General features: G+C 44.7%; 1 protein-coding gene across 3 annotated transcripts in view; it reads left to right on the plus strand.

Annotated features, from left to right (window-relative positions):
- The window catches only part of LOC115479359 (solute carrier organic anion transporter family member 1B3-like), a 699,693-nt gene that overhangs the window by 257,995 nt on the left and 416,032 nt on the right, over positions 1-25,666 (plus strand). For all 3 annotated transcript variants that reach the window (XM_030217247.1, XM_030217249.1, XM_030217248.1), the window contains one exon: positions 13,037-13,173. In XM_030217247.1, coding sequence (XP_030073107.1) covers positions 13,037-13,173 — 137 coding nt within the window. The remainder of the gene's footprint in view (positions 1-13,036; positions 13,174-25,666) is intronic.

The raw sequence follows: 25,666 nt of genomic DNA on the forward strand, positions 1-25,666 counted from the left end.
CAAATCCTAGGACCCCATATATATACTTTGTCCCAAAGATCCACAAGTCCACTGTGGACCCCCCTGGTCATCCCATTGTATCTACAAGGGATTTCATATTGGAACCCCTGTCACAAATGGTAGATTACACACTTAGACCGTTTGTGAGTCAGGCATTGTCATATGTCCGGGACTCCTCAGATTTTATCACAATGATAGAAAAGATAAATATAAGTAATTTCAGAAATGATGACAACTTTTACATGGTGGGCTTAGATGTAGTATCCCTATATACTAGTTTACCCCAGGAAAAAGTCATTGATGTCGCCTGTGCTTATTTGGATAAGTCATCTATATCTAAGTCCAAAATACCAGTTCTGAAACAGTTGTTAACTTGGGTCATTTGTGAAAATTACTTTGAATTTCAAAACAAATTTTATGTACAGAAGCAAGGCGTAGCGATGGGGGCAACTGTTGCCCCATCGCTCACATGCCTGTATATGACAATGTTTGAAATTAATCCTGTATATGCCTCTTCCATGTACAATAAAGTGGTACTATGGAAGAGGTGTATAGATGACATTGTGATGTTCTGGCATGGATCTGAACAGGACCTATATACTTTCATTGATTCCCTTAATATGGCGGACCCATGTATCAAATTTACCCATCGTATTTCAAAATCAGAAATGGAATTCTTGGATATAAGAATTTTCAGTAGGGATGACGGTGGATTTTCTACCTCTATATTTCGAAAGCCGACCGACAGGAACACCCTCTTACACTATACCAGTCATCATCATATAGGATTACGGAGAGGGGTCCCTGTCGGTCAATTTTTGAGGCTAAGAAGACTGTGTACATCTCTCGAGGACTTTAAGATCCAAGCTGAGAAGATGATACATAGGTTCCACCAAAGAGGGTATCCTATGAGCATTATAAAAAAGGCTTATAAGAAGGCGCGTTATGCACACAGACCATGGCTGTTTGTTCCTAAGCAGAAATCTATGAGCGGATCCATAGCATGCGTAATTCCGTTTTCTCACCGAGCATCATTGGTTGGACAGTTAGTCCACAAATATTGGCATGTGCTATCAGTGCATACAGAGTTCAGAGAGCGCCCCAAAATAGCCTATCAGCGTAAATCCAATGTGGGTGAGTTATTAAAAAAGCCTGGCAGAGATAAAAAAGAGGGCATGCATGGGCCCTGTGATAGATGCGTCTACTGTAAATATGCGATTACCACTAGCTGGATTTTTATACCAGGCTCTAACAGGAGGTTTTATTTATCTACCCACACTACATGTAACATAGTAACATAGTTACTATGAAAAAAAGCATAATATAGATGATTTGAAATGTGTGGTGTTGATACAATTAACCGCTTCAACACGCGGGGGTGATATTAGTGCTCAGCTTCACAATATTGAACAGCGGTACATCTTTGAATGGGCTACGGTGGCCCCTAGTGGCCTCAATCTTGAGGTAGAGTGGCTGTAGAGCGGCCACGCCATTTAAGAGGAGGAGCTAAGGGATATTTAAACCCCAGTTCGTGTGCTCTCTGGTACAGCATTTTTGGAGCGGGGTGACAAACCCTGACTTGGATTGAAGTCCCGATGGTAAGCGGCCTATCTTTATAACGGATAATTAAAAAATATTAGAATGATTGAAACAAACAAGTTATTACCTATGCCTGTATTTGTATGTTTATATGTATATACATTACAGACTTCGGGCATTGGTTCCTCCTGATGAAGGAAACTTCCGAAATGTGGTCTTGCATATTGAAATGCGGTCTCGCATAGAGAACCTGGAGAAGATGTAGAAAATCTGCTGGGTTTAAAAGGTTTTTCAACCAGAGTGAATGTTTGCGGATTATGCTCCTCATTAGCCTTTCTCACGCTGCGGGGTTCCGCATGGAACACAGTTCTCTAATTGCTTTAAAGCACTGCTATCTGGGCTTAACAAAGACATTTGATTTGATGCAACGAACTGAACAGTTAGATCATTATAATAGCTGTAAAGTACTGCAATCTGCGCTCATTAAGGGCATTTGAATTTGATGCATTGAATTGAACAGTTAGACCATTATTATGAACTATTTTGAAATAATGACTGAAATATGTCTTGGATCTGATGTTCTATATATAATGTAAATGTAAGTGCAGAGTTGTGTATCAAATGATAATGCGCAATAGATGATTATTACAACTAGAGAAATGGGTGCTATGTGTGAATGTGATGTGAGAATGTGAGTTTCGAGGATTAGGGTAAAAAATAGGTATATGTAATATAATAAACAAGTTTAAGATACGTATGGTGTAAGGAGTACTTTGTGTAAGTAATTTCAGAGTTTGTACTCCAGTAATAAATTGAAAACCTCATTTAGAAAAGGAAGTTAACATTTATTGCCAAGAAGTGCAGAGTGATGCACTTGGGGTGCAGAAACCCAAAAGAGAGATACTGGATAGGAGGGGAGAGATTAGTAAGCTTGACTCAGGAGAGACAACTTGGAGTGTTAGTGTTCAAGGATCTGAAGGTTAAGAAACAATGCAACAAGGTGGTGGCCATGGACAGAAGGATGCTAGGCTGCATAGAGAGGGATATAACCAGTGTGTTTTCCCTAGCGAAAAAGGTGCTGGTACTCAAATTCCAGACCACCCTTCAGTGATGGGGTGATCACTGAGAGATCCACCCCACAATAGCCAGGCCCTCTGCAACCTGTCACAGAATCTATGACAAGGCAGAATTGATGTGCAGAGCCTGAGCTCTTTCATCAAAACTAGGGGACCATGGGTCAATTTTAGCAGACAATGGAAAAGGTGCCGGTACTCAGTACCCCCTCAAAAAAAGCCCTGGGTATAACCAGCAGAAGAAAGGACTCTACAAGTCATTGGTGAGACCCCACTTGGAGTATTGTATTCAGTTTTGGAGGCCGTATCTTGCTAAAGATGTAAAAAGTCTGGAAGTGGTGCAAAGAAAAGCTACAAAAATGGTATGGGATTTGCGTTGCAAACCATATGAGGAGAGACTTGCCGACCTGAACATGTATACCTTGGAGGAAAGGAGAAACAGGGGTGACATGATACAGACATTCAAATATTTGAAAGGTATTAATCAGCAAACAAATCTTTTCTGGAGATGGGAAGGCAGTAGAACTAGAGGATATGAATTGAGGTTGAAGGGGAGCAGACTCGGGAGTAATGTCCGGAAGTATTTTTTCACGGAAAGGGTGATACATGGAATGCCCTCCCGCAGGAAGGTGGTGGAGATGAAAATGGTAATGGAATTCAAACATGCATAGAATAAATGCAAAGGAATCCTGTTTAGAAGGAATGGATCCACGGAATTTTAGCGGAGATTGGGTGGCAACACTGGTAACTGGGAAGCAAAACCATTGCTGGGCAGACTTTTATGGGCTGGAGTGTAAATTTTAAGGGGCTTTGACTTTAGCTTCAGAACTTTTAGTACAAGAACAGTGCTGAGCAGACAATCAAACTCGGGTATACATCTAAGGTATAGCATATCATGTAAAATGAGTTTATCTTGTTGGGCAGTCTGGATGGACCATACAGGTCTTTATCTGCTGTCATTTACCACGTAATGTTACTATGTTATTTCAAAAGAGCTAGTTGTAACCTCATATCTGTCAATCTGCATTGAATTTGAAAATAAGGCTCTAGCCTTTAAGAGTTTATCCTGAAAGTATGCTTCCAATTGAACAGTTGTAGGAGTTATATCCCCATCTGGTTGAGTAAGATGGGAAGTATCAGGTAATCTCATGGGGCCATATTTGATTATTATATATAAAGTTATAAAGTGCCTTCACCTCCAATTCCCTCTTCACTTTCTTCCCAGACTCTGGCTGAGTACTTTCATGATAAGGTTCACAAGATTAAACTTGAATTCTCAACCAGGTCACCTCCACCTCTCCTTCCCTTAATTCTCTCAACCTTCCAACCCCTGCCTCCTTTTCTTCCTTTTCTGAAATCACTGAAGAGGAAACTACACATCTTCTTTCCTCCTCAAAACTAACTACCTGTTTCTCCGATCCTATTTCTACCCATCTACTTAACACTTTCTCTCTTACTGTCATCCCTTTTATCTGTTATATCCTCAATCTTTCACTTTCCACTGCGACTGTTCCTGATGCCTTCAAACATGCCATAGTCACACTACTCCTTAAAAAACCTTCATTGGACCCTACCTGTCCTTCCAACTATTGCCCCATCTCCCTCCTCCCTTTCCTATCCAAGATACTTGAACGTGCTGTTCACCACCATTGTCTTGACTTTCTTTCCTCTCAAGATATTCTTGATCCACTTCAATCTGGCTTTCGCCCCCTTCATTCCACTGAAACAGCACTTGCTAAAGTGTCCAATGACCTGTTCCTAGCCATATCCAAAGGCCTCTATTCCATCCTCATCCTTCTCGATCTATCTGCTGCTTTTGACACTGTTGATCACAGCCTACTCATTGATACGCTGTTCTCATTTGGATTTCAGGGCCCTGTTCTTTCCTGGTTTTCTTCTTATCTCTCCCATCGTACCTTTAGTGTATACTCTGGTGGATCCTCCTCCATTTCTGTCCCACTGTCAGTTGGTGTACCTCAGGGATCTGTCCTGGGACCTCTTTTCTCCATCTATACTTCTTCCCTTGGTCCTCTGATCTCATCCCTTGGTTTTCAGTACCACCTTTACGCTGATCTACCTCTCCACACCAGAAATCTCAGCAGAAATTCAGGCCAAAGTATCAGCCTGCCTGTCTGACATTGCAGCCTGGATGTCTCACCACCATCTGAAACTAAATATGTCCAAGACTGAGCTTCTTATCTTTCCCCCTAAATCAACCTCTCCTCTTCCCCCATTCTCTATTTCTGTGGATAACACTCTCATCCTCCCTGTCTCATCAGCTTGTAACCTTGGGGTCATCTTCAACTCCTCTCTCTCCTTCTCTGAACATATTCAGCAGACTGCTAAAACCTGTCGTTTCTTTCTCTACAATATCAGCAAAATTCGCACTTTCCTTTCTGAGCACACTACCAGAACCCTTATCCACACTCTTATCACCTCTCGCTTAGACAATTGCAACTTGCTTCTCACAGGTCTCCCACGTGGAGGGGTATAATCGAATGGGGTGCCCAAGTTTTCCTGAGTGCGTCCTCGCAGGATGTCCCTGCGAAGGGGCGGGGAAACCCGTATTATCGAAACAAGATGAGCGTCCATCTTTTGTTTTGATAATACGGTCGGGGACGCCCAAATCTCAACATTTAGGTCGACCTTAGAGTTGGTCATCCCCGGTTTTCTGCGATAATGGAAACCGACGACGCCCATCTCAAAAACAACCAAATCCAACTCATTTCAGGGTGTCATCTGGTCAGTTCACTCACCTTTTTGAGGCTTGGTCGTAAGAAAAAATGGACCAAGTAAAGTCGACCAAGTGATCATCAGGGACGCCCTTCTTTTTTCCATTATCGCTTGAGGACGCCCATCTGTTAGGCATGCCCCAGTCCCGCCTTTGCTACGCCTCCAACACGCCCCCAGGAACTTTGGTCGTCCCCGCAACGGGAAGCAGTTGGGGACGCCCAAAATCAGCTTTCGATTATGCCGATTTGGGCGACCCTGAGAGAAGGACGCCCATCTCCCGATTTGTGTCGAAAGATGGGCGCCCTTCTCTTTCGAAAATAAGCCTGTTAGCCATCTCTCTCCTCGTCAATCTGTTCAAAATTCTGTCACATGACTTATATTCTGACAGTGTCGCTGTGTTTGTTCAGCACCATGGCTGGTGGAGCCAGGTGCGTAGCCAGACTTCGACGGGAGGGGGGTCCAGAGCCCGAGGTGAGGGGGGCACATTTTAGCCTCCAGCGCCACTGATCTCACCACCCGCCCGCCTGCTACTGCCAACTTTCACCCCCCCCGCCGCAACCCTCTCGACCCCCCCCTTCCCGCCGCCAACCCTCTCCCACTGCGTACCTTTGCTGGTGGGGGACCCCAACCCCCGCCAGCCGAAGTCCTCTTCTCGGCCACGCGGCGTTGCCGAATGATGTGATCAAGTTTGAGTCTGTTTCTGTGCATGCGTCTGACGTCCTGCATGTCAGACGCACGCACAGAAAGTTGATCAGATCATTCAGCAAGCAATGCTGCACGGTCGAGGAGAGAACTTCGGCTGGCAGGGGTTGGGGTCCCCCACCAGCAAAGGTACGCAACGGCGGCGGGAAGGGGGGAGTCAAGAGGGTCGTGGCAAGGGGGTCCAGGGCCAAAACTACAGGGGCCCAGGCCCCTTTGGCCCCATGGTAGCTATGCCCCTGGGTGGAGCACTGACAGGGAGAACTAAAGGCTCAGGCTGCAGCGCAAATGGTTTTCCGACACAGCTCCACTTCCTCGCAGCCTCACGATTTGCTGCTCCTCCTTTGCATGCATGCTGCATGGACAGTGTGGCCAGCCTGGGTGGTCCCTACCCTAACAATGACGTGTGGTGGTGGCTGCGCTGCAGGCGGGGCTAGTGCCTGCTGCTCTTCCTCCGGGTCGCATCGAGTGGCGGTTGACGCTTGGCGGTCTGACTGGTGGCTCTCAGACTCTGGCCGGGGCCCCGCGGGCTGAGAGAAGTAGCTGCTTTATAGAGCGGTGCAGGGCTGCTGGTGGGCCTGTCTCTCCCTCTCCCAGGCAGTGCACTTGCACCAACCAACCCACCCTCCTCCTCGAGTGAGTTCCTCCCTGCTGCTAGGCCAGCTTGGCCAAGAGTAGTCCAGGACAGGTGGTGGTGGAGCAGGTCCAGGAGCCAGCCAGGAGGACACCGACACTGTGACACACAGCAACACAGCAGGTCACAGGGGTGGGCCAGCCTGGAAAATTTTAATTCTGCTGCAGCAGATGGTGGTGGTCTCCCTCTCCCAGGCAGTGCAGTCCCATTTGCACCAACCCACCAAGTCTCCTCCTCGAGTCCCTCCCTGCTGCTAGGCCAGGAATAGTCCAGGACAGGTGGTGGAGCAATGCAGGTCCAGGAGCCAGCCAGGACACCAACACACAACAATACAGCAGGTCACAGGAGGACACAGAGGACAGAGCGAGTAGACAAACCAGAACTGATTTTTTGTAAGGTAAGTAATTAATTTTCCAGTGCCATTTATTTTCATTTACTAGAAAGTCAAAGACTGGTGTTCCAGTGTGTCCCCCCTCCCTCCCCCCCCCCCCCTCACATTATATACCACTTAGTAAGGATACACATTGATTATGCAAGTAATGGGCAACGACGGCCAATTAATGGCATCAATTACATGTGTAAGTAAGTGCAGCTATAATGCTATTGCTATTCTGTATTTATGGGCGTATGATTGGCTCCTTATTTTAGGCATGCCATGGCTTATGGAATTGTCATTATTGCTTTTTCTGAAATGACTGACTGCTCCTGCTGTGTGCATGCTGGAAATACATGAGTATTTGATGATGGTATCGCTTTAGAAATGTTCGTTAGTAGTAGTAGTATACACGGTAAAGCTTATTTGTGGAAACAGATACTCTGGAGACTTCTTGATGTTACATTTTTCTTAGCAGACAGAGAGGTCTAGCATTTAAAGGAGACAGTAATGGAAATCCAAATAATGGAAATTTTCTTGTCATTCTGGAATTGTTAAGTTGCTATGATTTGGTGGTGATATGAATAAAAATAGGAAAGCTTGCTGGATCTAGTTCGTTCATGTACGCGGACACATTATGCTAGGGTATTGAATAGAAAAAAAAAGTAAAACTATGCACAGATTTCAAATTACCGCCTTCTATTTCTCTCTCAGTTTTCCCAAAAGGTAATATCATCAACATGAGTTATCATAAATCAGGATCTGAAAAACTTTGAGAGAAGAAAAAATGTGATCAAGAAGATAAAAAGGGCCAGCAGTCGCTTCAGAGCTTAAGATTTTCATTTTCAATACAGAAGGTTCAAGACGATTCTCACATGCCAAGTACACCAACAACAGCACCAGTAAGAGAACAAACAGAGGCTGAAGTGTCATTTGAAAGTGAGTTACAAAGTCCGGCTGATGAAGGACAAGCTCAATCTGCTACTTCGCTGAATATAAGAATTGATACCAATACGTTTGATGTAGGAACTCTTACAAAAAAAAGTCTCACAAAACAGGAAATAGAAGAAGCAGTAGAGAGAGGTCCTCAGCCTCACCCCCATATTTGTGAATTCCCTAGAGAATCAGAAAATCGGCAATTCCCAACATCAATCCTCAAAATTAAGCTACAAAATGGGGAAATTGTACCGAGGGACTGGTTAGTGTGGAGTACAGTTAAACAGGCATTGTACTGTTTTCCTTGTCACCTTTTCTCAACTCTCGGTTGTGGAGGAGTGGCCTAGTGGTTAGGGTGGTGGACTTTAGTCCTGGGGAACTGAGGAACTGAGTTTGATTCCCACTTCAGGCACAGGCAGTTCCTTGTGACTCTGGGCAAGTCACTTAACCCTCCATTGCCCCATGTAAGCCGCATTGAGCCTGCCATGAGTGGGAAAGCGCGGGGTACAAATGTAACAAAAAAAAATGTTCATCCCATATTGTCAAAAAAAATAGCAAAGAGAGGGAGGGAAGTACAAACAAAAATCCAAAGTACACAACAAAAAAGTACCAAGAGCCTTCAAAAAAGGGGGAAGGATAAAACCTTTAATCATATGTTTAGATGAAACAGTTCTTGAATGGACCCAACATGGTCCGTGTTTCGGCACCCAGCGCCTTCATCAGGGATAACAAGGAGGCATATTTTCAAAGGTTTCTATGGAACTTTGGAAGGCTAAGTGCTTTGAAAATAAGCCCAAAGGTGTAACAGAGTGTATATGGCTGCATTATAGAATACAGTATCTTTACTAAAAGCAATCTGTTGCTTTCAATGCTGTCCCTGAAGGCAAACCTTTGCACAACATCAAACAGAGAGACACTCTCCCAAGTGAGCGCTTTCTGTCACAGAATCACAGAATCACCTCAAATGGAAAAAGCTATACGAGAAAGTTCCAGAGCATCAGGAAAGTTCAGAACACAAAAAATGCTATGTCATGTGGCGCACACTTGAATCTGGTCTGAAAACTAGTCGAAACATTGAGCATCATTTGCAGAAAGTTATAGAAAATAAAGCATATTTGTGGAAACAGATACTCCGGAGACTTCTTGATGTTACATTTTTCTTAGCAGAGAGAGGTCTAGCATTTAGAGGAGACAATAATGTAATTGGAGATCCAAATAATGGAAATTTTCTTGGAATTGAGTTAAGTCGCTATAATTCTCTTTTAGAGCATCATCTCAAGAGAGAATCACAACAAGAAGCTCATTCTCGGTTGCAAGTTCACTATCTATCAGCTGACATACGGAATGAGTTTATCGAGTGCTGTGCTGATCAAGATAGAAAAACAATTTAAATGGAAAGATATTCTGCAAAATATTATTCTATCATTGTTAATGCCACTCCCGGTTCTGCTCACATAGAACAAACTAGTTTCATCTTAAGATATGTTTTTTTGAAGGAGGAAACTGGGTAACATGAGATTGAAGAGAGATTTCTTGAGTTTGTAAACTGCAATAAAAAGACAGGTGAAGACATTGCCAATCTAATCATTGACGTTTTCAGCAAACACAAGATTCTAATTTCCGAGTGTCGGGGTGAGGGGTACGACAACGGTAGCAACATGAGTGGAGCTTACAATGGTGCTAAAGCTCACATATTAAGAATAAATCAGTTGGCTGAGTTTTCACCTTGTGCTTGCCACAGTCTAAATTTGTGTGGAGTCCATGCAGCAGAAAGCAGTGTTCAGGCTTTAACATTTTTTGGAGTTGTTGAAAAGTTATATGCCCTATTTGCCTCAAGTCCTCAAAGATGGGAAATACTTATGAAAAAATCACTGGTTCATTGCACAGAATGTCGGACACCTGTTGGTCTGCAAGGGTTGCAAGCATATGTCCTATAGCTGTCACGATGGTGACTGTTTCCTTGTCTGTGCTCACCTCGCCCTCTGGTGGCCAGAACCGGTGGCTGCTATGGACTGTCACACGTTCCAGACTTCAGCCCAGTCCGGTCCGGATCTTCTGGGCTGCCAGACTTGCTTTTCTTGTTTGTGCCTGAACAGCACCCGTAGCTGCCTTGTGATTCCTGCATCTGAACTTCAGCTGCTGATGGGCTTTATTAACAACCTGGAAACTTCTGTGTTTGCCTTTGCATTGTCTAAGGTCCCTGGTATGTTGGTGTGCTCTGTGCACTTCTGCCTAGTCCAGTTTCTAGTCTAAGTTCCTTGTCTGGTTCTAGTTAGTTTGTGTGTAGTTTAGCTTTGGTTTTATTGCTTAGTTCCTAGTCTTGTTTCTGGTCTGTATTCCTTGTCTAGTTCTTGGTTCTCTGTGTTTCTTTCATAGTGGCTGCTTGGCAGCTTTCAGTCCTGATTCTTTCCTGTCTGTGTTTCTTCCTAGTGGCTGCTTGGCAGCTTTCAGTCCTTGTTCTTGAGCCTGTCTGCTTTCTACCTAGTGTGGTATTCTTTGTCTGAGAGTCCTAGTCTAGTATTCTGCCTAACCTCCCTTGTGTATTCTAGACCCTGTGTGTGTCCTATTGGTATCCAGTCCCTGCCCTGTCCTATAAGTCCTGCCGGCCACCTGCACCCAGGGGCTCAACTCTTGGGGAACAGCGGTCAAGCGCAGGTGAAGTCTAGTTGTTCCTGCTATGCCTGTTCCAGCTTGTTTGCCTCAGCTGCAACTCCAGTCCGGGGTTCCAGTCCTTTTCTGCCTTGTCTGGTTTGGGGGTGGTTTTGCCTGCCACTGCCACTCCACAGCAGTGGCCCAAGGGCTCACGAATCGAGTTCTGCCTTGAAAGCCTGACAATAGCTGCACATCTGCCAGGTATTTTGAATGCGCTTGAAGAAATGGAAAATCTAAACCTTAGACCTGGGACCATATTTGAAATTGACGGACTGCAGACATATCTGAAATCATTTCAATGTGTCCTTATGTGCTCTCTCTGGCTTAAGATTTTGATGGAAATAGATTACCACAACAAAGTGTTGCAAGCAAAGAAATGTTCATTAGACATTGAAATAAAAAACATTCGGAACTTAGTAGCAAACTAAAGAATGTTATTAGAGAAAATTGGAATGCAATTTTGAAAGAAAGCAAACTGGTTGCTGGAAATGTAGACTTCAACATGGAATTTCCACAAATTAGAATTAGGAAAAGAAAAAGAATGGCCGATGAACCACATCAATCAAATATATCAGAGGTAAATGAAAGTGATTGTGAAGAATGGTTCTAAAAAATGTGTTCTATGTTTTGATTGATTGTGTTATTGCAAATGTAATGGTGCAATATGAAGAGTGTGTGAAACTTCATGAAACATTCAGCTTCCTTTGGATGTATCTCCTTTTATCTGATGAAGAAATAGAAGCAAAGGTTAGAACCTTTTGCACCAAATACAGCATTGATGTTTCTTCTTCAGCATTGTCTGAAGAAATAAAACACTTAAAAGCAATTCACACAGCCAATATTGGAAATGACCCAATGGAGCCACTTGAACTATTGAACAAATTAAGGTGTTTGAATCTGTCCTCACTGTTCCTAATGTCTGTATTGCTTTACGCATATTTTGTACGCTACCAGTATCTGTGGCTCAAGCTAAACGATCATTCAGCACCTTGAAAAGAGTAAAAAGTGTGCTTCGATCAACAATGGGGCAGCAGAAACTCAGTAGTTTAGGATTGCTTGCCATTGAGGCTGAATTAGGAAGACGCATGAACTTTGACACTGTCATAGAAATATTTGCCAACAAAAAAAACTCGCAAAGCATTCCTCCACTAGAATACAACCACAGTCTGTTTTTAAGTATTCTATATAATTACTGCAACATATTAAATTATATAAATATTATCAAAATTTTGACTTTTGCCTTATGTGTGGTGCACCGGGGCGGAGGGCCCTGAAGATGGTTTGCCCTGGGCCCAGCTTTGTCTCTCGGCGGCCCTGTTCACTTGTTCAGTACCCTTATTTTATCATCCCCACCTTAGTAATTCCCTTATTTGTCCTGTTTGTCTGTCCTAATTAGATTGTAAGCTCTGTTGAGCAGGGACTGTCTCTTCATGTTCAAGTGTACAGTGCAGCGTGCATCTAGTAGCGCTATTCATAAGTAGTAGTAGTATTAGTAGTAATATAAAGTTATAAATAAATAAATAGATAATAAATAAAACAAAGATTTAGGATTCCCGCTGGCAACTGAGCCATGCCCATGAGTGGTCTTCCATTTTATTCTGTACCCTGGATCCTCTGCATCCCTAGCCCTGTCCTTTGTCCAATGAAGCATCTTAGCTGGAAACTCTTTTTTTCTGCTATGGTATCTACTGCCCTTCCATTCTACCCACTACCTCACTTTCCCTTTTAACCTCTAATTTTGGCTTCCCACCTGTTCTGCAGTGTTTACTTTCTATCTCCTCTGGGTCAAAGGGGTATATAAAGGGTCAAGGGTATATAAAGAAAGGTCTCCTTACAAAACTCGGCAAAGCAATTTTTTAAGTAATCTAAGCTGTACACTAGGCAACACTGGGTGAAGAGAAAATGAGTAGCTCCTGGGGACCATCAAAGGAGGCAAGGGGAAAGACAGAGAACTGCTTCCTAATTTTAAACATCTCACCTGGTCCTCTACTAACACCTATATCAGTGCCTGCAGGCAGCTGACTAACTCCAAGTGATACAAAAAGCCTGTCAGGATGCAACTGGAAGTAATCACATTGTCATGCTGTCTCAGTCTCAAATATTGGAGACAATGTAAGCCAGTCTACAGAAGAAGCATATATCATATGGTAAGTTGACATCACATGATCTGCAGTTCAGTTGCCATTACTGATGATATCCACACATAAGGCTGTGTAGTCCTTTCCACATGTCTTTTAAATTGGAGTTGCTTTTGACCTCCTTTTCGAGTTGCAGATATCCAAAATATTAATAGAAAATTTGACATATATTCTAATATTTTAAATGAATTTCTTATACATTAGTAAATGAACATTTGCCTATTGAAAGTGTCAATAAAATGGCAGTATTGTTTTTCAGTTATAAATATGAAACAGCTGTAACACATGAAACATCATCAAACAATTTAACTTCAAATCTCCCTCCCTGCTTGGCTGACCTAAACCAGACAACTATTTCAGATGGCACTGAATCAGAATTGGGAACACCAACTAAAGGTAATAAAGAAGGATATTTTGAAACAGTTGCATGACATCTACATGTATAAATAGCATATTGTAAAATGTAGGTCTTTGTTGGACATGCGAAATGGTGGACATTTTGAAAAGTTAAGTTGAATGGATGTTTAGGACTTGGTTAAAATGATTTTGAGGTTTGAAAGTTGAAGCTATGGCACTGTATAAACTATAATTGCTGAAAAAAGATTTTTTAAATCATAATTTTGTTTAAAAAATTTCTTTCAAATAATAGGACATTTTTAAGACCCATGATTGGAGACTGCTGTTGTAGCTCCTATACAGTGATTATCCTCTGATGTCTTTCTCTCCTCTTAATAGAAAAAAATATTTAAAATATATTTTTAATGCTACTAGATGTATGCAGTACTGTACTTGTATTATGCAAGTACTTTCTCTGTCTCTAGAGGGCTCACAATCTAAGTTTTTGTGCCTGGGGCAATGGAGGGTTAAGTAACTTGCCCAAGGTCACAAGGAGCTGCAGAGTGAATTAAACCCAGGTTCCCAGGCTCAAAGCCCTCTAAAGTTTATCAATAGACGATGTTGCATGAGCCATGAACACACCAAATCTAATTTGCGATTGAGATCAGCTATTTGGGTTTTATCAGAGGGATCAAGAGGAGTAAGAACCTGCATGTCATCTGCATATGAAAAAGATGCAAGACCCAGGGAGTCAAGAAGATAGAGTGTCTAGAAAAATGTTGAATAAAAGGGGAGATAGGATAGAGCCTTGTGGTATCCCTGAGGGTAGAGAGTATGAGTTTGAATGGGAATTGAGAAAAAAACAGCATACTTACAGTTTGAAATGTAGGAGGTAAACCAAGAAAGTGCATCACTCATCAGCCCAATTTGTGAGAGGCGTTGAAGTAGGAGCGAGTGGTCTATTGTGTCAAACACTGCTTTGAGATCTATAGATACAAGCAACACAGCTTTGGAATGTGATTGGTGGGAGCTAATGTATGTGGTTAGACCTAAAAGAGTGGTTTCACTGTTGTGACTAGTTTGGAAACCAGTTTGGTGTGGGTAGAGAACATGAACCACTGACTCCACTAGTTTGGCAGTTAAAGGGAGGTTCGTTATTAGATGGTAACTATCACAGTAGTAAAGCTGCCAAGTAGCCACTAAGAAAGAAACATAGACAACCAAGAACTAGACAAGGAATACAGACCAGAAACAAGACTAAGAACTAAGCAATAAAACCAAAGCTAAACTACACACAAACTAACTAGAACCAGACAAGGAACTCAGACTAGAAACTGGACTAGGCAGAAGTGCACAGAGCACACCAATATACCAGGGACCTTAGACGATGCAAAGGCAAACACAGAAGTTTCCAGGTGGTTAATAAAACCCATCAGCAGCTGAAGTTCAGCTGCAGGAATCACAAGGCAGCTACGGGTGCTGTTCAGGCACAAACAAGAAAAGCAAGTCTGGCAGCCCGGAAGATCCAGACCGGGCTGAAGTCTGGAACGTATGACAGTCCATAGTAGCCACCGGTTCTGGCCACCAGAGGGCGAGGTGAGCATAGACAAGGAAACAGTCACCATCATGACAGTACCTCCCCTTCAAGGCCCCCCCAACCTTCACGGGGAATTCAGGTCTCCATGGGTAACAATGGTGAAACCTACGGAGGAACTTCAAAACATGACCAGGGAGAGCTGGGCTGGAGCTTGAACAGGAGTCAAGACTGGAACCCAGACTAGAATCAGGACTGGACCTCGGACTGGAATCAGGACTGGACCGTGGACTGGAATCAGGACTGGAATCAGGAACCGAACCGGGACTGGAACCTGGACTGGAATCAGTGTCTTGGCAAGGACTCAAACTGGACTCAACATCTCAGCTAGAACTAGAACTCAGACTGGACTCAGCATCTCGGCTGGACCTGAAACTCATAGTGGACTCAGCAGCTCGGCTGGAACTGGAACTCGGAGTGGACTCCGCAACTTGGCTGGAACTGAAACTCGACTTGGACTCAGCATCTTGGCTGGAACTGGAACTCGGACTGGCATCAGGACTGGCATCAGGCTTGGCATCAGAGCTGGAACTCAGACTGGAACTCGGACTGGACTCAGCATCTCTGCTGGAACTAGAACTCGGCATGGACTCAACATCTTGGCTAGAACTGGAACTTGGCCTGGACTCAGCAGCTTGGCTGGAACTGGCGTGAACTCCGCATCTTGACTGGAACTGGAACTTGGCGTGAACTGAGCATCTTGGCTGGAGCTGGAACTCGGCGTGGTCTCAGCAGCTTGGCTGGAGCTGGAACTCAGCTTGGACTCAGCCTCTTGGCTGGAACTGAAACTCGACTTGGACTCAGCAACTTGGCTGCAACTGGAACTCAGCTTGGACTCAGCATCTCGACTGGCACTGGAACTCGGAGTGGCCTCAGCATGAAGTGCCACTCGGACAGGAGTCCAAGGCTTAACTGGAAGTGCCACTCAGACTGGAATCAGAGGCTCAGTTAGAAGCACCGCTCGGACAGGAATCCGAGGCTTGACTGGAAACGCTACTTGAAGCTCAGTAAGAAGTGCCACTCGGACTGGACTCAGAGGCTTGACTGGAAGCGCCACTTGGACTGAGAGCTTGGCTGGAACTGGACCTCTGAATGGACTCCGGAGCAACTTGGCTGGAAGCGCCCCTCAGGTTGGACTCCAGGTAAGCCTGGAGCTTGGGACTCTCAAGACGCTTTCTTTCAGCTGCAGCTTACGGGGTATTCCGCAGGGCTGGACAGGAGACCAGTAGGCGGCGGTATTCGCAGAGCAGGGTAGAAGGGTCAATAGCAGAAACTGGGTTTACAATGAGCCCAAGCTACTGGATACACTTTCTCTCTGCTGAAACTTCAGGACGCTTCTTCAAGGCTGGATCAGACAAAAGCTTCCCACGATATTCATCAAGTGTCATGAAAGGATCAAGAACAATAATGAAGCTGGAACCGAACTTCACACAGGAAACAGGAGCCAAACCCGGGTGGTGGCCCGGATTGCCAACAGGGGCAACAGTTCTAGGCGGGAAGCCCAGCGGGTAGGGTGATCTTGCCGAGCTCATGGCCTTTGCATTCTGTTAGTCTTCTCACGGAAACACTGGGTTTGTGAGCCCTTGGACCACTGCTGTGGAGCGGCAATGGCAGGCAAAACCACCACCAAACCAGAGACAAGGCAGAACAGGACTGGAACCCCGGACTGGAGCTGCAGCTGAGGCAAACAAGCTGGAACAGGCAGAGCAGGAACAACTAGACTTCACCTGCGCATTGACCGCCGTTCCCCAGGAGTTGAGCCCCTGGGTGCAGGTGGCCGGCAGGACTTACAGGACAGGGCAGGGACTGGCTACCAACAGGATACATACAGGGTCTAGAATACACAAGGGAGGCTAGGCAGAATACTAGATTAGGACTCTCAGACAAACAATACCACACTAGGTAGTGGAGGAGTGGCCTAGTGGTTAGAGTGGTGGACTTTGGTCTTGGGGAACTGAGGAACTGAGTTCAATTCCCACTTCAGGCACAGGCAGCTCCTTGTGACTCTGGGCAAGCCACTTAACCCTCCATTGCCCCATGTAAGCCACATTGAGCCTGCAATGAGTGGGAAAGCACTGGGTACAAATGTAACAAAAATAAAAATATTATTGAAGTTTACAAAATCCTAAATAGTGTAGAATAGGTAAAAGTGAACTGATGTTCACTCTTTCAAAAAGTACAAAGACCAGGGGACACTCAATGAAATTACATGGAAATACTTTTAAATAAAATAGGAAGATATATTTTTTTCACTCAAATAATAGTTAAGCTGTGGAACTCATTGCTGGATGATTTGGTAACAGTGGTTAGCATATCTGGGTTTTAAAAAGGTTTGGACAAGTTCCTGGAGGAAACATCCATAGTCTGTTATTGAGATGGACTTGAGGGAAGCAACTGCTTGCCCTCGGATTGGTAGTATGGAATGTTGCTACTAATTAGGTTTCTGCCAGGTACTTGTGATCTGGATTGGCCACTGGTGGAAGCAGGATACTGGACTATGTATAGCATTGGACTGACCCAGTATGGAAAATAGGAATTATACCTCGTGAAGAACAGCCATCCTTTGCAGTTCAAATGTCAGCGGATACACACTTGCAATAGCAAATGCATCAACTTTCTGCTATCTAATAGCAACTCCTTTTTTCAAAGCACCCATCTGTGAATGTACAGCTAATGATCTGCTATAAAAAGTGCATCAAAATTACCAAGGTAAATAAAATTACCCGTTGATGATGTCATGAGTATATTGGCTGATTTCCTTATATATTTTTGTCAGAGATAGTATACACTAAAGGAGCTGTGCTGCTTTACAGAAATAAGGGGGGGGGGGGAATAAAACGTAGCTCAATCTCATAAAATATGATACCCTGGAAAGAACATGTGGACAGTAATTTTATAAGCCCTTTTCATAAGTAAAATACTTTGGGCTTGCAGACAGTTCTATAAACTGGTGCTGTTCTATAAAGTAGTGAGCTTGGGAAATCCCTGGTACAGAGGATGTAAAAAAAAAAAATAAGACTGAACTAGGCCCTGCTTTGCTTTCTGTTAATGCTATTGACTCAACCTCTTGTTAGAAATTTCAATTTTAAAACCATAGGGAATAGGGTTTTACACTAGTTAAATTAGTTAATAAATAAAGGTTTTTCTTTTTTATAAATAAGCCTACAATTTCTCTTTTATTCCAGTCTTTAAATCACCAAAGCACAGAGCAAAATAATGTTCACTTACCCAGAGAAATGCCCTTTTCTCTCAGAACTGCTCAGATTATTATGTACGTTTCTCAGCTTCTTTTCCTCATTGATATGGGCTTGTATATTGGTCTTTGTCAATGTCTTTTGAGTATTGTTAATTTCAAATTTTCAAACTGAAAAAAAACCCACATAAATGCAAGAGAGGCATACACAATAGCAGGGCCTTGGAGGACTAGGGGTTAGTCTCCCAGTTACATGTGTAGTTTATAGAATACCACAAATTATGTCCGTCATTTGGCGCATCTATGGGTGCCAACTTGACATGGCATAATAGGGCATACCTAAACATGGGTGCACCAATGCTTTCTTAATACTGGTATTCTATAATGGAATCATATACTGTCACCTCGGTACTGGTCCACCGCTCGAGGTGTTGCCTCCTCCTTGCCCTGATCCGGGAATCACCTCCGCACTGCTAGTAATCCTCCTTGCTGGTATTCAAACACAGATCATGCTTCCTCTGCTGAGTTCACTCCCGCCTGAAGTCCGTCAATCAGTTCCAGGACTGGCGGGCTACTGAAAAAGATACTCCTCTTTGGGTAGCCAAAAGAAAACAGTTCCGTCTACTGGGACCCCCTGTGTCTGTTCTCCCCTTCCTCCCCCTTTGTCCTGCGGGACAATAGTTCTTTTCCTCAGGTGGAGGCCGTCATCTACTTTTAGCAGATCACGCCTGCAAAGTTGTTTTAGGCCAGCAACCAGGTCTATCGGCTCCCTGGCTTCTCTCCAGCCAGGCTCCCAAGTGAACAATGCTTCTATACGGGTCCTGTTCCTGGCACAGGCCCCTTCAGTTCATTTCTCTCCCCCTTATAGAGTTCTAATCCAAAGTTCAGTTCTCAAGTTCAAATGCTATCTTGTTGCAAACTTTCCCGCTGCTGTATGAGTTCCCCTAGGTTCTAGCAGTTCCTTGTCAGCTAAACCTAGAGACCCACCTCCCTCATTTGTCAGCACTCACTCCTGACAACCACCCACACAGGGTTAGCACTCATACAGTCTGTTTTCCAGGACTTACTTTCCTTTGGTCCCCTCCTGGCCCCGAGCAAAAGCTGAGATATCCATCTCCTCTTGTTCCCCCCCCTCCTTCTCCCTCTTGCCAGTCCATATGCTCAGCCCCTCCCTCCCCCAGCAGGTGTTCCTCATTCCCTTCCTCAGACTTCATTTCCCAATCAGCCTCCTCCCCCTTGCTTCTCTGAGAAGGCAAGTCCTCCACCTCCTGTTTCCTGCTCAACTCAGGCTTCTGGGACTTGTAGTTTCCCCTCTCTTCCCCCCCTTTACTTTGCGCGGCCTTCTGGGATCGGTAGTTTCTGTAGTCACCCTCTTTCCCCTCTTCCCCTCTACATGGAAGCAGGGCCCCTTTTCTCCCCTTCCGCTTCTGCCTATCAACCCATTCCTCACAATACCTAAGATGTTGTTATAGAATTGGCGCTAAGTGCATGGTATTAGGGTTCCTAAACTGAGGCGCTGATTTATAGAATTGCCCTGATTATGCATGTAAAAGGCCTCTTAAAAATTAAGTCATGCCTAAAAGTATGTGCAGTGCAAGCTAGCATGCACTTATACAGTGGGGAGGTTATTGTATAAAAAGTAGGTGCCAAATGCATGCTGAGATTCTGCAGATATGTACCTATACTGCAGGGATTACACTACGCATTATTCTATAAAGGAGGAAAATGGGCACGTCTATAGTTGATGGTGCCAAAATCATGCACCATAAGAAGGAGTGTGTTATAGGCATGTACTGCACAGCACCAGAATGAATGCACGTTTGGCGTATTCCAGATGGACATACATCACCAAAAGTCTGTGTCAGCTTCTATACCTGCTATTTATACTGACCAGAATGGAAGATAAGCACACTGCTGTTGTCTGGCATCTCAGTATGTGATCAGTCCTCCAACATCAACTATTCTCTCTACTGCCTTCACTAAACCTGCATGAAGTCTCTACTGCTTCACTGACACCCGCTCTGTATCCTTCCTACCCTCTCACCCTAAGTGCCCTCTCTGCCACTAAAACCACCTTTCCTCCAAGCCCCCTCATTAATTAAAGTTTATAGTTTTATTAAATTTACTATACCGCTCTGACAAGCTGGACAGTAAAATCATTCAAAAATAAAAAACAAAAACAAGAGGCACTGATCTGCCTACTGAGATACGAACGAAGTAAAAGCAGATCACATAAAAATACCAAAACAAGTAAATAAAAAGAAGTGGTTTATTGAACAGTTACCCCACGTAGCCACGTTTCGCCCTCAGGCTGCGTCAGGGGTAAAAGAACTACAAAATAAAAAATCAGTATATATATATTGTAAGCTTCATATAAAATATACAATATTCCTTAAAACTTAAAAACATGAATAAATAATGGGTAACATTAAAAATAATACATTTGGCTCCTAAAACCATAAAATTATTACAAATCATAATCATATATAAAGAGGAAAGGTCCCACTGAACTTTCCTTCTGAGAAGTTCTGAGAGAAGAGGACATTTCTCTGGTAAATGAACGCTACTTTGCTTTGGGAACTTAAAGATTGGGGTTTAAAGCAGGAATTGTAGGTTAGTATTAGGCAAAAATAAAAATATAAAAAGCAAATTTTAACAACTAATCTCCATAGTCTTTTTCCATTTAGTTTTAAAAGCTTTGTACCACAGCATTAACAGATATAATCTAACAGCCACTGCAGGATCTAATTTAGTATTCCCACCCACCCTCCCCAACACCCACCCTTCCCTAGGACAACTCTTCCTTTATAGTCAGTTATTTTAATAAGGGTAACAAGCAAGGAGTGCTCTTACAGAGTTTTAAATACATTTCATTACATCTAAGAAGGAAACACTAAATAAATCACACAATATACTATCTAGCTCATTTTCAAAAGTGATCGCCGGCCATCTTCCGACACAAATTGGGAGATGGCTGGCGATCTCGCAAAAGCGGCCAAATCGGTATAATCGAAAGCCGCTATTTTGACACCATCGCCGCTTTCCCGTCGCAGAGCCGGCGAAAGTTCAAGGGGGCGTGTTGGCAGCGACGCGAAGGCGGGGCATGGGCGGGGTTACGAAATGGCCGGCTTTAGCCCATAATGGAAAAAAAAACCCGGCGATGAAGAGAATTTGGCCGCTTTTACTTGGTCCCTTTTTTTTCAGGTCCAAGCTTCAAAAAGGTGGCCGAACTGACCACATGACCACCGGAAGGAATTGGGGATGACCTCCCCATACTCCCCCAGTGGTCACCAACCCCCTCCAGCATAAAAAACAGGTTACAAATAATTTTTTACCAGCCTCTATGCCAGCCTCAAATGCCGTACCCACCTCCATGACAGCAGAATGTGTTCTGTCCTCCGACAGCCTTTTCCTGCTTGTGATGTGGCTCTGGGGTGAGTGTGGCACCTTTTCTGTTATTTGCACTGCAGAGTCACATCAGCAATGCATTGTGGTGGGTATAGGTATTGATAGTTGGTAGGCTCTGCTTTTCCCCCTGCTTACTGGGTCAGAGTGTGCCCTGTTTTGTTTCCTGTTGTAGTCCATGCGGTAGTGGCCATTTTTGTAAGACAGTTTTAGATCCCTTTCCTGTGTTACCCACGTCAGAGAACGTAGTTCTTACCTTGAATGGTGCTGAAAGAGGGCATTCAACACCATTGTGCCAGCTCTGACATACTGCTAATCTTAGTACCAGGGGACTCTTTGCCAGTGGGGCACAACCTCTGATGTGCAGTTAACTGTGAGTAAACGTGGTTATTTCAAGAAAGGACTTTTCAGAGAGATTAGTCTTCAGGTGTGAACTGGTGTGCCAAAGTTATTCAGCAGCAATAAGTCCTAGAGGCTGTATGCAGGTCCCTGGAGCAGTTCTAGTGGGTGCAGTACATTTGTGGGTAGTGGGTTTTTTTTGGGGGGGGGGAGGGGGTTGGGGGGCTCAGCTACCAAAGTAAGGGAGCTATGCACGTGGGAGCTTTTCTGAAGTCCACCGCAGTGACCCCTAGGGAGCCCGGTTGGTGTCCTGGCATGTCAGGGGGGGCCAGTGCACTAAAAATGCTGGCTCCTCCCACGGCCAAATGCCTTGAATTTGGCCGGGGTTTGAGATGGCTGACATAACTTTCCATTATCACTAAAAAACGAAGCCGGCCATCTCAAACCCCGACCAAATCCAATGCATTTGGCTGGCCAGAACCGTATTATCGAAACAAAAGATGGCCGGCCATCTTTTTCGAAAATACGGGTCTGACCAGCTGTTTGCGGCGCTTCCAAAATACATCGCCGGCCATGTATTTCGCCAGCGCCGTTCGATTATTCCCCTCCACATAAACTAAAAGACACTTTTATATTAGGCTAATATCCTTAATACTGTAGCAAGTTTTAAATTATTGAAAAACTCAAAAACACTAAGATGGAGTCAGCAGTCCAGTAGCGAGAGGGGTGCTATCCAGTCTTTTGCATTGAGTGTCACATGTATGATTATCTCCCAGTTGGTGACATGTCATATGTGTGGGCCTGATGCAAAGAGCTCCTAGCCCTCACAGAACGTGTCTGTTCTCTTGAGGCTGTAGTAGCAGACTTGGTGGAGCTGAGGGAGACGTGGAGGGGCATAATCGAACGGAAACGCCTATCTCCATGGGCGTTTATCTCCGAGAACGGGTCCGTGAAGGGGCAGGCCAAACCATAGTTTCGAAAAAATGGACGTTTTTGAGCTATGCGTTTGTTTTTTTTAACGATAATGGAAACTAAAAACGCCCTGCTCAAAAACGTCCTAATCCGAGCCATTTGGTAGTGGGAGGGGCCACGATTCGTAGTACACTGGCCCCCCTGATATGCCAGGACACCAACTGGGCACCCTAGGTCAGTGTGGTGGACTTCAGAAAAAGCTCCCACATGCATAGCTCCCTTACCACGGGTACTGAGCTCCCAACCCCCTCCCCCAAAACCCACTACCCACAAATGTACAACACTACCATAGCTCTTAGGGGTGAAGGGGGCACCTACATGTGGGTAGAGTGGGTTTTGGAGGCCTCCCATTTACCAGCACAAGTGTTACAGGTGGGGGGGGAGGGATGGGCCTGGGGCCACCTGGCTGAAGTGTACTGCGGTACCCACTAAAAGTGCTCCAGGGACCTGCATACACGCAGGCCTCTAGGACTTGTTGCTGCTGTATAACATTGGCACACTAGTTAACACCTGAAGACTAATCTCTCCGAAAACGTCCTTTATTGGAATAACCGCGTTTACTCACAGTTAACTGCAGATCAGACGTTGTGCCCCACTGGCAACGAGTCTCCCTGGTACTGAGATGAGCAGTAGGTCAGAGCTGGCAGAATGCTGTACAATGCCCTCTTTCAGCCACATTCAAGGGAAGAACTAAGTTCTGTAACGTGGCTAACATAGGAAAGGGAACTAAAACTGGCTTACAAAAATGGCCACTACCTCATGGACTACCGGAAACACAACAGGGCACACTCTGACCCAGTAGGCAGGGGGAAAAGCACCATGGGAGAAGAGCCTACCAACTACCAACATCGTGAGACTGTAACACAAGCTAATGAAATCACGGAGCCCAATACCCTACACCAACCACAATGCAATGCTGATGTGACCCTGTACTGCACCCGAGAGCCACATCTGACCCAGGGAAAGACTGTGACAGGATCGAACACATTCTGCTGTCATGGAGGTGGGTACGGCATTTTGAGGCTGGCATACAGGCTGGAAAAAAAGTTTTTAAAGTGGGGTTTTTTTTGGTGGGAGGGGGTTAGTGACCACTGGAGGAGTCTGGGGAGGTCATCCCCGATTCCCTCCAGTGGTCATCTGGGCAGTTGGAGCACTTTTTTGGGACTTGTGAAAAAAAAGGGTCCAAAAAAAGTGACCCAAAATCGCCTTTTTTTTCGATTATCAGCTAAAGACGCCCATCTCTCCTCGGCTGATAACCACGCCCCAGTTCCGCCTACACCACGCCTCTGACACGCCCCCGTCAACTTTGTTTGTTTCCGCGATGGAGTGCAGTTGGAAACGCCCAAAATCGGCTTTCGATTATACCGATTTGGGCGCCTTTGCGAGACAAACATCTATCTTCCGATTTAGGTCGCACTATAGGCGTTTTTCTCTTTCGAAAATATGCTGGATAGTGGTACATAGAGGAGACCTACAGGGATGTTGTAGAGAAGTCCCTCCTCCAGGGTAGCACAAGGGCTACCAGACTGGAGGTGGGACTTCTCTACAACATCCCTGTAGGTCTCCTAGAAGGAGAGCATCACCCTGGTAAAGTAGGAAGAACTCCTGTAGCCAGGACGTGCCCACAAGGGGATGTACTATCCTCTCGCACCGAGGATATGTCTCCAAGTGCTGCCCGGGAGGGAAAGGTTAGGACAGCTGTTGTAGTTGGTGATTCGATCATTAGGCATATAGATAGCTGGGTGGCTGGTGGACGTGAGGATCGCCTGGTGACTTGCCTGCCTGGTGCGAAGGTGGTGGACCTCACGCGTCACCTAGATAGGATTTTAGATAGTGCTGGGGAGGAGTCCGCTGTCTTGGTACATGTGGGTACCAATGACATAGGAAAATGTGGGAGAGAGGTTCTGGAAGCCAAATTTAGGCTCTTAGGTAGAAAGCTCAAATCCAGATCCTCTAGGGTAGCATTTTCTGAAATGCTACCTGTTCCACGCGCAGGGCCCAAGAGACAGGCAGAGCTCCGGAGTCTCAATGCGTGGATGAGACGATGGTGCAGGGAGGAGGGTTTTAGATTTGTTAGGAACTGGGCAACATTCTGGGGAAGAGAGAGCCTATTCCGAAAGGATGAGCTCCACCTTAACCAGGGTGGGACCAGGCTGCTGGCGTCGGCATTTTAAAAGGAGACAGAGCAGCTTTTAAACTAGAAATGGGGGGGAAGGCCGACAGTCGCTCAAAAGCGCATGGTTCGGGATAAGGTATCTTGCAAAGATACCTCACAAACAGGGAAGATAGGGTTTCTGGATAGTGAGGTTGCACAACAGACCGTGGTAGGCCAGGTGCCCTTAAATACAACTAAAGGTCAGACAAAAGATGGCAAATCAGTAGTGTTCAGTACTAAGCAAAATGCAAATTGGAACAACAAACATACTTTGAAATGTCTATATGTAAATGCTAGGAGTCTAAGAAATAAGATGGGAGAGTTGGAATATATTGCAGTTAATGAAAAATTGGATATAATAGGCATTACTGAGACCTGGTGGAAGAAGGATAACCAGTGGGACATACCGGGGTACAAAGTATATCGTAGTGGACCGGACTGGTGGAGGGGTAGCATTGTATATTAATGAGAGCCTTGACTCAGATAGATTACAAATTCAGCAGGACACAAATCACACCCTTGAATCATTGTGGGTTGAAATTCCATTTATAAAAGGGAAAAGGACGGTGATAGGAGTGTACTACGGTCCGCCTCGCCAGGATGAGCAGGTAGACGCAGAAATGATAAAAGAAATCAGAGACGCAAACAAAATGGGCAATGTGATAATAATGGGTGACTTCAATTATCCAAATATAGACTGGGTAAAAGTAACATCGGGACAGGCTAGAGAGGTACAATTCCTTGATGAAATCAAGGACAGCTTTATGGAGCAGCTGGTGCAGGAGCCGACGAGAGAAAGAAAAATTCTAGACTTGGTCTTTAGTGAAGCGCATGATCTGGTGAGGGACGTTATGGTACTGTGGCCGCTTGACAACAGTGATCATAATATGATCAG

This window comes from Microcaecilia unicolor, chromosome 10, assembly GCF_901765095.1.
Source record: "Microcaecilia unicolor chromosome 10, aMicUni1.1, whole genome shotgun sequence".
NCBI lineage: Eukaryota > Metazoa > Chordata > Amphibia > Gymnophiona > Siphonopidae > Microcaecilia > Microcaecilia unicolor.